This window comes from Camelina sativa, chromosome 4, assembly GCF_030686135.1.
Source record: "Camelina sativa cultivar CO46 ecotype springtype chromosome 4, ASM3068613v1".
NCBI classification, from domain to species: Eukaryota; Viridiplantae; Streptophyta; class Magnoliopsida; order Brassicales; family Brassicaceae; genus Camelina; species Camelina sativa.
In genome coordinates this window covers 28,443,688-28,458,526 of record NC_141883.1, presented here as the reverse complement: position 1 = coordinate 28,458,526, position 14,839 = coordinate 28,443,688, and the positions used below count along the sequence as shown (strand labels likewise).

The 14,839-nt window shown below is 35.0% G+C and overlaps 2 protein-coding genes and 1 pseudogene across 3 annotated transcripts; 2 read left to right on the top strand and 1 right to left on the bottom strand.

Moving 5' to 3' along the window:
- Positions 1-1,099: 1,099 nt before the first annotated feature.
- On the top strand, positions 1,100-3,253 carry LOC104782338 (DJ-1 protein homolog E). The gene is made up of 4 exons (XM_010507239.3): positions 1,100-1,318; positions 1,661-2,131; positions 2,234-2,599; positions 2,936-3,253. The coding sequence occupies exons 1-4, from the start codon at positions 1,136-1,138 to the stop codon at positions 3,113-3,115; spliced, it is 1,200 nt and encodes a 399-aa protein (XP_010505541.1). The 5' UTR covers positions 1,100-1,135; the 3' UTR covers positions 3,116-3,253.
- A 3,394-nt stretch (positions 3,254-6,647) lies between these two features.
- On the top strand, positions 6,648-6,866 carry LOC147946283 (protease inhibitor HPI pseudogene; annotated as a pseudogene).
- Positions 6,867-9,142: 2,276 nt separating this feature from the next.
- LOC104782335 (uncharacterized) lies at positions 9,143-14,773 on the bottom strand. 2 transcript variants are annotated; one of them, XM_087510971.1, is made up of 17 exons: positions 14,368-14,773; positions 13,812-13,914; positions 13,613-13,682; positions 13,485-13,523; positions 13,258-13,375; positions 13,114-13,171; positions 12,507-12,571; positions 12,395-12,401; positions 12,254-12,314; positions 12,008-12,067; positions 11,889-11,908; positions 11,739-11,804; positions 11,177-11,344; positions 10,436-10,693; positions 10,045-10,257; positions 9,699-9,970; positions 9,146-9,603 (listed from the first exon to the last, which is right to left on the bottom strand). In XM_087510971.1, exons 1-17 carry the CDS (start codon positions 14,457-14,459, stop codon positions 9,462-9,464), a joined length of 1,812 nt encoding a protein of 603 aa, XP_087367097.1. In that variant the 5' UTR covers positions 14,460-14,773; the 3' UTR covers positions 9,146-9,461. The 2 variants fall into 2 exon arrangements, with proteins under 2 accessions (XP_087367096.1, XP_087367097.1); XM_087510970.1 differs by lacking the exons at positions 12,395-12,401; positions 13,114-13,171; positions 13,258-13,375; ... (2 more) ...; positions 13,812-13,914; positions 14,368-14,773 and having other exon boundaries at positions 9,143-9,603; positions 12,495-12,571.
- Between the last annotated feature and the right edge of the window lie 66 nt (positions 14,774-14,839).

Here is a 14,839-nt window from a genome sequence, read left to right as displayed (position 1 = left end):
CATACTTTTCTAAAGAACCATTTAATTTTTGCTTATTTTAAAATAAAAACACCATTTCATATCTAATTCAACACAATTCAATCAATAAAAAAAACAAGCTGCATAATATAAATTGCAAAAACCAATAAAAACATAAATAATTTTACATTGTTATGTGAGAAAATCAAGTAATTTAGAACAAAAAGTTTAGCTTAGAAAATCAAGTAAAAAAGAACATAAGGAGTATGTTTTTTTGTATTAAGGTTATGCAATGTGGTTTTATTTATAATATTTTTTACTTTATGTAAAATTTGTTGAACTATTTGCTTTCTACAAAACAAATGGGTCAAACTGAAAAATATGGAAAGTTAAATGTCTGTTAATAACTGGTAATGAAATAGAGATATAATATATTTAGAATATTCCTAGAAATGTGAAATCTTGAAATTAACGTTTCAAAATGGCCAATGGGGGTCATATTGTGTTCATTTTAATTAATACGTTTATGTTGACAAAGCTTTTTTGTCCATTCCTAAAATGAACTAGTTTTCCTTAAATATGAATATTTTATTTAAAAATTCTTAACATAAAAGTTTTAGATAATATCATTGTATATTACCTTAATTGATATGCTAAGCTCGTAGCATACCAAACTCCCCATAGTCTAGATTTGTTTTCGTGGCCCAAGCTTGCCGTAACTTAAACCTTTCCACGACTAAATTCCATGTACACATGCTTCATGCAGACAAATTCCTTGTAACCCATACACCTCCTTGAAGCCCGCATGCTCTAGAATCCAGACTCCAAGAATGTGAGATTCATATAGCTAAAGTTCTCCACAGTAGGATTTCGTAAACCCACCAAGTGGATAGATGTAAAGATTTCAACATGCATGGTATGCAAAGTCAATGTCCAAAGTATACAGAAAATATAATATACCATTGAAAGTCATGATTGACGTTCAATTATAACACCAATATAAAATTGGGATATTAAGTAATATGGACTTTTCGCCGCTTAGACTTTGAAACTGTCTAAAAATGTAGGTACAAGGAGTGAGTTGGTGGGTGATGCAAAAGTCCCACATGTCAAATCATAAGTATAAAAACAGATTAGTTCTACTTACATTGTCTTATTCAAAAACATTTAAAGCAAAATGGGATCGACGACGGTTCAGAAATCAGCTTTGCTGTTATGTGGAGACTACATGGAAGCCTACGAGACGATGGTTCCTCTCTACATCCTCCAATCATTTGGCGTTAACGTTCACTGCGTTTCGCCAAACCGCACCGCTGGTGATCGCTGCGTTATGTCTGCCCACGATTTCTCGGGTCTCGAGGTTCCAATTTACACTAATCTTCATTAATTTTTTCGAATTACGTAGTTTTTTGGTTAATAATTATTCAATAACGTACTCTTTTCTGAATTACGTTTCTTCGTTAAATAATAATTAATATTTTGAAGCTGGGCGTATCATTATTATTTTTAAATAATAGTAATAATAATAATATTTTTTTTAATCTTGTTAAATAATAAAATTTTCAAATAATTATAAACCCAAAAGAAAATACGTATTTATAATTATTTGTGTGAATCTCATATGGAGAACTTGGCCTATTTAAAATTTTCGAATTACATATCTTCTTCGTTAAATAATGTTTATCTTTGTATTAAATAAAAGCTATACACGGAGCTAGTCGTTGACCAGTTAACTTTAAACGCTAATTTCGATGACGTCATACCCGAGAATTACGACGTCATCATCATCCCAGGAGGACGATTCACGGAGATTCTCAGCGCCGATGAGAAGTGCGTCGAACTCGTTGCGCGATTCGCCGAGTCCAAGAAGCTCATCTTCACAAGCTGCCACAGCCAGGTTATGCTGCTGGCTGCCGGAGTCCTCGCCGGCGGCGTGAAATGCACGGCGTTTGAAAGCATGAAGCCCCTGATCGAGCTCTCCGGTGGCGAGTGGTGGCAGCAGCCTGGGATACAGAGCATGTTCGAGATCACCGACTGCGTTAAAGACGGGAGCTTTGTGAGTATGGTTGGTTGGCCTACGCTTGGTCACGGGATTGAGGTTTTGCTTGAATCTCTTGGTGCCAAAGTCTCGAGCTTGAAGAAGGATCAAGCTTCTGTGCTTTTCCTCATTGGGGTGAGCTTCTCAATTCCTTAGTAAAATGTTTAATCTTTAGTTTTGGATCATCAAGACTCATTGAGCATTACTCTGTTTTGTTTTGTTGTTGGGGTTTTTAAGGACTATGTAGAAGACTATGGGGTCAATGTACCGTTTAGAGCACTTCAAGCATTAGGTTGTAAAGTGGATGCAGTGACACCAAACAAGAAGAAAGGAGAGGTGTGTGCAACGGCGGTTTATGATCTTGAGGAGGGACGACAGATTCCTGCAGAGAAGCGTGGGCATAACTTCTTTGTGACTGCATCGTGGGATGATGTGTGTGTCGATGATTATGACTGTGTAGTGGTACCAGGAGGGAGATCACCTGAGCTGTTGGTTATGAATGAAAAGGCTGTTGCTTTGGTTAAGAAGTTTGCGGAGAAAGATAAGGTTTTTGCAGCTATTGGACAGGGTAAATTGCTTCTTGCAGCCACTGGTCTTCTTAAGGTAACTTGTCTTTTCTTTTGGGAGTAGGTTTTATCTTTAAACTTTCATATGATGAGCTCTGTCAAAACAGAGAATGTAGTTATAGGGAATAGTATTGCATACCTCTGGATCACGAAAGAACAACAAAACTTGTACTGAATGGGATAGTAATTAATCTGGTAGTGAACCGTGATTTCTAAATGCATCGGCTATAGAAAATGTGATGTTGGCTTTCTATGTATAAAGGTAGATTGAGGATACAATGGCAATCCCAATGTTTATATAAAGTCCTACTTGTCGAATCTAGCTAGTAAGCTTTTTCTTGGTCACTAGAAGTTTCTCTTTATGAATTTGTAGGGGAAGCGATGCGCGAGTGGGAAGGGGATGAAGGTGGTGGTGAAGGTGGCTGGAGGCGAGGCTGTTGAATCAGAGGGATGTGTAACTGATGGGAAGCTTGTGACGGCAGCATCAGCCGAGGATTTGCCTGCCTTTTTGTCTGATTTATCAACTGCTCTTGGTCTCGCTGTCATGTTCTAAGAGTTTGCAACCAAAAACATAAAAAAGATGGTTTCAGTAATATATATGTTCAATTATGTCCCACTGAATTGAAAAAAAAAAGAGCTCGATTATATTGTAGTCTCTCTGCTTTCGTAAATTCATAACATTCCAACATAATTTGTTGCTGCTCCTTCTTTTTAACCGCACAAAAGAGTTGGTTTGCATAGGATACGTACAGTCTAGTTATTAAAACCCTAATCTAAATCCATGAAACCCCATGTTAGATCAATGCATCATGCATGCTTTGAGTTAGAAGTAATATACAGAAACAGAAAAAATAAGAAAAGAAAGACGAAATATACCTTTTCCAAATCTTCAAATATATATTCACGACCGACAACATATTTTTGGTATTTTTCTTTAAACAATGAAGGCTCCTTTCCTTTTTTTATATATAGAAAAATTCATTATGTTGTGTTCACCATAATTAATAATTATATAAAGAGGAATTGAGGAAGTGAAACCATTACCCATGCCAAGACCTAAGAAGACCTAAGAAAAGTTAGAAAGTTGCTTAGCAATGACGCTTACAGAGAAGGTTAATTAATAACTTTGCTCTTCACCTTCTCTCAATTATATTTTGCTTTTTATTTGGTTATATAATAATAATAATTCTTCCCTATAGCAGGTTTTAGCCATGTGTTTACGTGTTGTATCAATGGAAACTCTTAGGTCACCTCAAAATTTGCTACATCTACTGGTCGGCTGGTTATGGACGATTATTTTTGTTGAATATCTTGACCGATGGATTACTTCATGTTTCCCTAAAGTGAAGTGTTTTCTAAGTCGTCTTAGACAAAAATTGATGAATCAAAACTCTCTCGAGTGAAAAGGGAACACGTCATTGTATGTTTGTTCATCCTGTTTGAAATAGCAGATTTTGTACGTTGGGATCGAACCAAAACTACTTTTTCTTTGGTGCGTTTTGGTATTAGAATATTTTGGGATATTTTTAGCTTATGTGCCGTCACATATTTCAGTCAGCCTCGGAGAGTCATAATTTTTCCCAAAGTCAAGAAAATGGAGAAGAGTAAGGAGTAGCTAGCTGCTTATTTAGTTTGTTCAATTATTTTAGTTCCATGTTTCTTTTGTTCTACTATTAACAACCATGGTTCTTTTTATTTAATTGAGGACTTTGTTTTTTGAGTTAAATTTTAGGTTCTTGGTTATTGCTAAAATCTCCAAACCATTGGTTGGCTTTTTTTTTTTTTTTTTTTTTTGTTTCTTTAAAATTTGAATCAGAATGAATTCTATGGGCCTTTTATATTTTGATCCATGTCCAATAAAGAAAATAGTAGGTCCATAGAAATAAGACTTGGTGGCTACTCCACAATTTCTGACATGATAAATGAATGGACAAAACTACCCCCTAAACCTAAAGTTCTATATGTAAACTAAAAACACACTCTCGGGAAAAGATTAACGAAGCTGTATAGCATTTGCCCACAGTATTACTATTTTAACTGTTTTATTCAAAAGTTATTTTTTTTTTTGTGAGTTTCGAATATCCCGTTATTATATTCATCGACATGTATGAAATTTACAAAATAGACAAACGGAAATGTAACCGGAACAAATTTTACAAGAACGTAATGGGCCCTTAGATGGGAAACTTGGATATGCAAACTATACGTTCCATTTTGGTCAAAATCGAAAAAATAATTACTGGAATGAGAGACGAAATCGAGACCAAAGAGCTCGATTCTAGTCTCTTCTATTCTGTTTTCATTAATATCATATCCCACGTAAACACACAACTTTGAGTAAATAAATAAAAAGTAAACACAGTCTCTATAAGCTAAAATTAGCCGTGTGATTGGGAGAATATAAAACAGATCCGACCATATATATATATATATATATATATATATATATATATCTATACTAGCAACAACGTTATTAGATTACATACTCAATAGACATGGTGTTCTCAACAACAATATATAATTAGATCAACCTCGCTTACTTCAACTATTAAAGGTTATGAATCAAGAAGCTCTCTGTTTTTTGTTTGACTTCCATGCTCTTGGATGTTGAGGAAACTGTTGAGTTTGCATTTTATCGTCTAACTCTATGTGGACAATTTTCGTCACTACCTTAAATGGCCGACCAGTGAAATACTTTCGAAAATGGCCTATAGTTAGTATAATACATTATCAATGAGGGTTAATTATCAACTGAAATTAAATTAAGTTGCGATGACACCAACAAAATTTCTCTATACGTTTACACATTTGATTAGCGGTTCCGGTTTTATGTGTAATTCTAATATTATATATGGTTCAGTTTATCACGACACTATTTTGCTAACAATTTTTTTTTTTTTTTTCTTTGCTATATAAGCTACTACAAAGCTTGGTTAGGTGGTAATATTGGATGATGTTGTTGTTTGGAAATAAACAAAAATTAAATGACATTTTAATTTGTGTGCATTAGTCTAAAAGATCATTTACAAAAGAACGTAGTATGTATATAGGATAGTTATGGTTTTAATTTTTGTTCAGCTTTCCTGCTGACATAATTTTAAAATTATCATCTTCTATAGCAGAAAAGGATATAATGATTATGTTAATGTTTTATGACACCCTAAAGCATGCATAGGAAAGCTCGATATGTATGTACACTACCATATATCAACCATATTAGATTGACTATTAAACTATGACTAAAGTTTTAAATTATTGTTGTACTTCGACATAAATTGGCATGTACTGTATAAGTTCTATAGGACACTTTCGTCATTTCATCTGGCTAAGTGACAATTTCACAAAATTTGACGTTAAAGAGTTGCAACATCAAATGTCATATTTTGGGTATTATTGTTTTTTTTTTCTTTAATGTTAAAACGTTTTAAAAATGAAAATCAGATGAATAAGATCAAATGCAATATCACATATAACGTTGTAAACAGAAACCATTCAGCGTTCCTAACGACATTGTCTTTACCTTAAAAAGAACCGTAGTTATCTTGTTCTCGATAAGGTTTAAATATCGATTATACAACTACACTTTTCAAAAGCTTAACAAAAAATAATAATTAAGCTTTTATCAAATAAATTATTAATGTGAAAAGGGCCTATTAAAGGATGGTTTTGTCAAAGTTTTGGCTTTTGAATTCAAATTACTTAACTGCGCTCAATATATATCGTCAGTTTGCAGATTGTGCATTTTATTTAGACAAAAGTTTCCGAAGATTATAATATACGAGCTATGATATGATTCTGTATTAATTAGTGTGGACTAAATACTTTATAGTTAATGTTCCGTTAGATATGGCTGGCTTCAAATCATTTAAAATTCGTTTTATATATACTTTTACATATTTCACAGTCTATTTGAAGTTTCATCCATATCATATAGAGGAAAATAAGAATTTAAAGTTTATTTCATTGAGGTTATTATGTCATGCATGGTCGATCAAGCCATGGTGATGTGTTTTTGTTTTTATTTACCCAAACATCAGCTAATTATGATCTCTAACATGCCAAACGTAAATGATTGACCGATCTAACGTGGACCGCATGCAGGGAAGAACTCGTGGCCGGAGCTTGTGGGAACAAATGGAGACTATGCGGCTTCGGTGATAGAGAGAGAGAACACCAGCGTCGATGTTGTCGTGATTTTGGATAGAACTCCGGTGACCGGAGACTTCAGGTGCAACCGGGTCAGGGTTAGGGTTGATAGAAACCGTATCGTCGTCCAAGTCCTTACCACCGGCTAAGACATGTATAATTACGTAACTATGCGTAATAGGATGAATAAAGAAAGCTGTATATAGACGATGTATGATTGGTTGGTTGGTGATCATGTATTAAATAATTATCGTTCCCCGAACTGTTACTGATGTCTAAACTTGTATAAGTAAATGTATTTATCTGGCTTTAAGTAAATGCAATTAGTGTTCCTAAGGCGATCAGTATTAATATCATATATACTATGTCTATGTTAGCTAGTTGCTTCACATACTAAATTACAAGCAAAAATTGTATCTGTTCAATTAAAGCGATCGAGTTAACGGTTAACGAAAGTTAGATATTAGTAGACCATTAGTCCATTACGAAAGAAAACAAAATTTTGAGGCGCGAAATAATTACAGCAGACCTTATGATATACAAATGGTAGAAAAGTTAGTCATATGATTAACATATATATATATACTGGTTTATTAGATTTTTTTCCTTAAATAATATAGTGTGATTGTTTAGGACGTCAAGTTTCTTGTAACTACGGTAAAACTATTTATATTAATAATGTTGGGACAATGAAAATCTATTCGTTTATAGAGGTTTTAATTTCTGGATAAATTAATAATTATTAATAATTAAAAATGAACTCTAATAAAAATTAATATGTGCATGTTATATAGTAGATAATTTTATACAATTATTAATTTATAACAATGTGTATGTTAATGTGCCACTGACTGATTCTTTTCCTTGTTAATGTGATGTGTATTGCTATGACAAGTAATGGGGCAAACATGTGCTAGTGGTTTTTGTGTTAAAAAAAAAGATGCTAAAACGATAGGGGAAAGAAAAAAAATAGGATGGAGCATAATATGTACGTAAATTTTGATGGTTTGTGACTTCCACAAATTTTACGCCAAATCTGTTTTTGCGTAGCTATGGCTAGTTTTTTTTGCGTACAAAAGATTGATGTAATTCAAAAGGCTAAGAGGGTGATTTGTTAGTTTGTTTTTACTAAGTTTGTCGTTTATAATAATAGATCTAGGAGAACTTAGACTCTTTAGGTCTTTTGCTTTCTTTGTTTTTGGGGGTTTCCCCTACTGTAATGTTAGATTCCGATCTAGATTGCGGTGTCTTGCGGACCTATTTCCGATATACTGTCCGGTTTAGGGTATTTTATAATAAATATATTAGTATTTTTAAGGGGAAAAAACAGTACGTTTTTGCGTGTTGTAAAAACATTCATTAAACGTAAGAAAATAAGTGAACCCTTTTTTTTTTTAATATAAAATGATTCTGTTAATGTTGTATGGAATGGAGGTCATTGTGTTACCTAACTACGAAAAGTTAGAAAATTGCTTCAACTACATTATATGACCCATTATTAGAAAGGTTAATATCTTTTCTCTTCAATTTTTTTTTGGATTTTTCCTGACAACAAATTTTTTTCCTTGCATAGAGAATGATTGATGAGAATATACATCTCTATAACAAATTTCCTTCTCTCTTTTCTTTTGTTTTAACAATTTTCCTTTTTTTATATAGAATATTTCTGTTAATGTTGTGTGAATGGGGGTCATTGTGTTACCTTAATTGATATAACTATCCCTAATTACAAACGAAAAGTTAGAAAATTGCTTCAACTATTACCATTAGAAAGGTTTGATAAGATCTCTCGCTCTTCAATTCTTTTTGGGTTGCTTACTTCTTTTTTGGATTTTTCGTGACAACATAGTTGTTTTTTTTTGTTGTTCTATTATCATTCACAGGTTTTAGCCATGTCCCTAGATTTTGTATCAATGGAATCTCTTAGGTCACCTCTAAGTGTGCTACTTCTAGTACTCTTCTTGATACATACGAAGATCTTTGTCCAAACAGTTGACTACCGGATCACTTCTTCTCTCCCTAAGATTAAGTGTTTTTTAAGCTCTCTTAAAGATCAACTCGGGGAATCCACACTATTTGCAGTAACAAGGGAACAAGTCGTCATCTGCTTGTTCATCCTTTTTGAATTAGCAGATTTGATGCGATGCGACGTTACTGCCTTACTTGATCAACAAGCCAACACTTCTCTTGTGAAGACGTTTGCTTGCAGAATTGGGGTGGACATTGGTATTTTATGTGGAGTCATATCTCTTATTCAACCATATATGATTATACTTGAATTCCCCGAGGTCAACAAAACGGAGGGGACGACTGGAAGTGGTTATCAATTCCCCAAATCTCAAGAACATATAGATAATTATGTTTAGCTGCTCGTCGTTTGTTCTTCTATTTTATTAGTTTGTTGATGATGTTTATTTTGCTCTACTATAGTCTATAGTTAATAACTTGAATTGAATAAAATAAATAAAATAGAAACAGACTCGTAAGGGTTGTTGTTAGCTAAAATTAACCGTGATTGGGTATAAAAATAAAACAGATCGGATCATATGTATAATATAAAGTTAAACATTACAAATGCATTCTATGCAAATGGTACAATCAAACCAACTTGGATCGATCAAATCATCGTCTTCATTCTTCTGCGTCCAAAAATTTGGTAGTAACGGGCAGAGAGCTTCGGATGATAAAAACAACGAGCATGCCCGAGAAGATGCTATAAGTATAAGGGATGGGAGGAGGAATGTGTTTTTTTTTTACTCAGACCGTTCCCTATTCCGGACATTCTTCTGGTTATTGTACATCGGAAGAAGCCAGCGAGCCCCGTGTTTCCTCTTTCCATAACACCGCCAATAAAGCACACAAAGTGCAATTATGCACACTATAGGAATCGCCCATCTATTTTACCAAATACACAAACAAAAACTTTTTTAGACGAACAGAGAGATTGAGAGAAGTTTGGCCAGAGGTTTGTTCAAGACTTGTTTTGTTACCTGTCCAAGTCGAGAACGGGACTATACACGACATTCTCCCATGTCCCAACGATGAAATGCCAGACTGGGTTGTAATACAGAGCTTCTGCTGTCCAGAACATCCTTGTGTATGTCTCCAAGAATATGAAAAGTATCCACGCTGCCATTTCTAATAAAATGAATTTTATTATAAACCGGCCCACAACCACCATTACAAGAGAGAACCCAACCAGCCAGTTGAACAGTCGGTTATTGTATTCTTTGATGAACAAAGACCGTGACTTTCCCATCATCTGCACAAAAGATCTAGGGAGGTCAAACTGCAATTCACTACTTCCCACATAACATAGTCTTGTATATATATTACCTTAGTTAATCTTTGCTCATAGTTTTGCTTCGAAGGACCAACACATTGCTGCTCAAAAGTTTGGTTGCAGTACACGAAACCTGCATTAAATTTAGCCATGGAAGGAAGTCGGAGAGCCTGTAAGTGGTCCATGTCATCTTCACACTTTGTATATAGTTTCTCACAGAGCTTCGATGATTGGTATTCATTTGCAAGAATATAATTCTTGTATACCTGTATCAAAAATGTATAAGAGAGTAAATTTGGGAATCCTTTTTAAGAAGACTTACCAAAATCTGCCAAAACATTCCTTTGTTTTTATCCACTAAGCTAATGTCTGAAAAGTTAAAATGCAAATGATCCAACTGATCCCCACTTAATGGAAATTCATATTTTTTATAGGGATTCATACCTCCTGCATTTGTTCATCCAACTGATCGACAGATTTCTTTGCATGCTGTCTACCAAAATGTTGTGCATCAAATGCCTTAATAGCTTCATTATGTGCCGTTTCATGGGAACTTTGGAGAGATTCTTCAGACATTGGTAGCCTCAATCTTACCATCCTCTCATTGTACAGCTTCACACAACGCTCAACAATATCTTTATTGAAAACCTCAACTAGTGATCCTGTTGATGGGATCTCTCCTTTATTTAAAGCATCCAATATCTACAAAGTAGAGCAATCAAAATTGAAATACATCAAGACACCATTTAGTACGCATAGAAGGCAAACCATAGAAATTATATAAGTCATTATTTAGTGATACGTATTAAGAATATGTACTCATGCTTATCAAATATCTTGTGACAAGTCCATCATTTATGAAAGTATGCACTCATAAATTGATATGTTAAGGGTATGAAACAGTACAATATCAAGGAAGACATATGAACACATAAAAAAAGTAATCTATCCATGTTTATGCAAATTAAAAGAACAGGTTACCCCCGATAACTACAAATAGCCAGGCAACAGAGCCATCCATGAGAAGAGAAAAACATGTCTGTTTACTTGATAAAATATGTAAGAACACCATAAACGTATACATTTGCTCCTTCTGATTTCTCAACGACACGCTTCCCCTCATTCATATAAATGTTCTGCGAAATTCAAAGAATGAAGCCAGACAGAAAAGAAACTGACACTCACCTGTTCCAGGAAAGAAATAAACTCCTTCCCATTTAGCGTTTTCCCCTGCACTATCTTTGGGCGGATAATACTAGCAACAAGCTTTTTCAATTGATCACGCCTTGCAACATAGGTAGAGTCCAGGTCCTCATCTTTCAGATCACATAGCTTTGTCCGCATGAGATGAGGCTGTATACAAAAGACAAGGAAGAAAGTTATCACAAAGTAGACCACCTAACAAAATACTAGCTCAAAGAAAAGAGTACTGAGTACTCCATGTCTGAGTCAGATCAGATAATCATTTCTAATATTCCACATGGAAGAAAAAAGAGAATTTCCTCCCAAGAACTTTGGAAAAACTATATTTCAAGGACTCACAAGCACTAAAATATGGGGATTTTGTGCATGACTAAAGGTAACAACCACACCAAAAAGTTATTTATCAGCACGCAATTAGCAAAGATTTTCAAAGATAGCCATAATTTCATGCACAAAGATATTCATTTTTTTTATCAAAGTTCCATGTTCTGTATTTCTTCAGAAAAAAAGCCTGAAAATATGCAAAAACATACAAATTTCTTACCTGTGGTAAGCTAAAGGCTGTACTGTTGTCACCCATTATAGCCAAGGAATCCCGAATCTGGTTAACCTGGAAAAAAAAGTGATAGAAAATAATAATTTCTGAGATAATAATGATAATTACCTGTACGATGCAGAACAAAGAACAACATACCTGGTCAATATTTTTGTTACCTGAAAAGATAAGAAACAAAATTAATCAATTAATAAAGGGCGCTGCTTGTAAGAAATGGTCTAGGCGACATCAGTAAAAGAATAGAAAAGAACTCTAACCATCTTCATTAGGGACATGTCTGAGAGCTTCATCCACCATTTGCTTCACCGATTTCCCTTCTGCATAACGTTGGAATAGTGTTAATCATGAACAGCTCACTTGCATAAATTAAAGAAAAAACTGGAATATTGAAATGGGTCACACAGGACCACTGGCACCCAACATAGGCAGTGAATACATATAATTCAAGCACTGTCTATATTGAAATATTATGAATGTTGCTGTGAGAAGAACCATGCACTTACGCAGAAAATCACGCTGGATAAGCCACAGAAGCTTTGACGGTTCAAAAGCAACATCTTCACCCTACAAGATATGAAAAATTAGAAACAGAAGCTGTGAAGGTTGCCACGGATCAAGAATATCAGCGGTTCGTAATGGTGTACCTTTACTCTGCCAATTGAGTTGCATGAGACAATGAAAATAAAAGCCAGTCAGTATTCATAGAAGCCGGAAGACGTATTAAAAGATAGAAATGCAGAGTACAATTAAGCAAACCTTCCATAAAATTCTTCCGCCAACTCAACAGCAAAGGAGAGCCGAGAAATGTCAGCTTCACGGATCTGATGGGAACTCATATCAGAGAGAGAAATGTATATAAGGGTATTTCGAACACTAGCTACTCTGTTACGCATCCGTATTTGTACAGTTCCTACTATAAAATCAAGAGCGAATTCACTATTGCTTGACCTTGCATGCCACAAAGCAAATCAAGCAAAACATGATTGGACCCCTATTCCGCATTGCTTGTGTTTTACAAACATTAAAAGGCTAACAGGGGAGGGAGGAATGGCTATAAATCCTTAAGTTAACAAATTCGCTTTAGTTACTAAGGCAAAATAATGTTTTTGGTCATAAGACTCATAGCAAACGAATGTTTAAGAATTTGTATCTATGTTTCTACCTTGGAAATCCCAAGGGTTTGTTTGATACCCTATAAGATGAACTACCTAGGTCTTAACGCTTTAGTCTTTGATTTTAGTAATGGCACGATAATCGACATGATATACAGAAACCTCTGTAAGGCTTTCACTCTCTTTGGTTCGAGTATAATGTATCAAGAAGCATAAGCAATCCTAACAAACAGAGAGGTGGGACAACTTACAGTTTCAGGCAGATTATAGATAAGCACAGAACTCATAACCGTTGCCAGAGCAAAAATCCTGAAAATTGACAAAGAGATGGATTAGATATTGAGAGATTTGGCAAACAAGAGTATAAAAGTGCATATATTGAACTGTCTTGGTACCGGTCATCATAGACATTTGACTTTCCAACACTTTCAAATCCTTCAGTGTCCAGGTAAATTACGGAAGTTTTGACTCCATCAATCTCCAGCTCTAATGGTGTTCCCCAGACCCAAATACCTGTATACAACGATTCAGTGGATTCAAAACAAAAAGAGTTCAACCTTAATTAGCTGGAATATATATGCTATCGAAGGATGATATTGTCCTCAGGACATTGGGGAGATACCTTTTGTTTTGGTGTCACGCATGTGTCCAACACCAAAACCTGATGACATTGAACATATTCGTAAGGCAATGTTCAGCACTAAGAATATAAGTGAAATGCAGAGCGCAAGTGTATGAGATAAGAAGCACCTTCATAACAGGAAAGGGAAAGAAGCTGATTGAGTAGAAATGATTTTCCAGAGCGATAAGGGCCAATCACCTGTAAAGGGAACAACAAGCAAAAAAGTTAGAAAAAAAAGCAACAAACTTCTTGGTCCAAAAAAAACCAGGTTCAGATAGAAAGAACATACAAATAATTGATAATGACTCAAACATCACTCTCACATACCGCAACAGCAGAAATAGGAGTAGTAATTCTGCTAATTGCTTCCAAACCTTCTCTGCTAAGCTGAAGCTTGGTATGACTAGGAGCAGGTTCAACAATAGGAAAACTGCATTAAGCAAACAAGGACCAATTGGGGAATTAAGAAGAGCCACACAAAAAAAACAAAAACTCAAAAGGTGTTTGCCCATCACAGATATGTTTTGCTACCACAACAATGTGGCTATAACAAACCTAATCATTCAGCTTATACGGCAATAGACAATAATACATTATCAAAATGATTGATGAGTTCCCATGTAAGACACACAAAAGCAAAAACCTTTCTTTCCTATCAGATTGCAAAGAAACAAAAAAAAACCATAGGTTCAATTCAATAATGAGATCCATTGCTACAATGTCTCTTTCTTTCCAATTGCTACAACTACAAGATGCTGCACGATAGTTCAGAAACTAAAAAAAGGACAAGACTTTATAACCCAAACTGTGTGATATTATACAAATCTAAGGAGCTTCTTGGTGGGCAATGACAAGAAGGGACAAGAAAGAAAATGACACTTACGCCTGGTGAAAATTTTCGATCGAGAGAGAGGTTGACGACAAGAGACAGAGAGAGAAGAAGAAGAAAACAAAGGTCCGGCTTGAAATCTCCATTTGACCAAAGATTAGAACACGATCCGTTTTATGTACCCCGATTTGCCGTTACAAAGTCGTCAATACATAGGAATTGAGACAAGACCCCACACTTGTAGGATGAAGAAGAAGACGAAGAAGGAGAAGAAGGGATCTTGGGGGAAACCTGGGGAGGTGGGTGTACGTTACGAATCGGTGCACCCGCAGAGAAGGTTTGCACGAGATCTTAGTTTAACGCAGAGAGAGGAACACTCGATTCTATGCTTTCGTAGCAAAACCGGGTAATGACGACCATACCCCAAAGATTTGACCCTAACAAAAGATGTGCTTAGCTTGACTTATCTCTCGAGGGTGTTATAGTAATTTTAAGATAATTCTTTGGTCAGCTTATTCAAAAGTCA

What these genes read in the sequence shown, in the direction of transcription:
- LOC104782335 (XM_087510971.1), bottom strand. Translation starts at nt 14,459, where the DNA reads ATGGAGATTTCAAGCCGGACCTTTGTTTTCTTCTTCTTCTCTCTCTGT. An exon ending in TCAAATGTCTATGATGACCG is followed by an intron (nt 13,172 to 13,257) that starts GTACCAAGACAG and finishes GTCAATTTTCAG; the next exon opens with GATTTTTGCTCTGGCAACGG. An exon ending in TATCCAGCGTGATTTTCTGC is followed by an intron (nt 12,068 to 12,253) that starts GTAAGTGCATGG and finishes AACGTTATGCAG; the next exon opens with AAGGGAAATCGGTGAAGCAA.
- LOC104782338 (XM_010507239.3), top strand. Translation starts at nt 1,136, where the DNA reads ATGGGATCGACGACGGTTCAGAAATCAGCTTTGCTGTTATGTGGAGAC. An exon ending in ACGATTTCTCGGGTCTCGAG is followed by an intron (nt 1,319 to 1,660) that starts GTTCCAATTTAC and finishes ATTAAATAAAAG; the next exon opens with CTATACACGGAGCTAGTCGT. An exon ending in CAGCCACTGGTCTTCTTAAG is followed by an intron (nt 2,600 to 2,935) that starts GTAACTTGTCTT and finishes ATGAATTTGTAG; the next exon opens with GGGAAGCGATGCGCGAGTGG.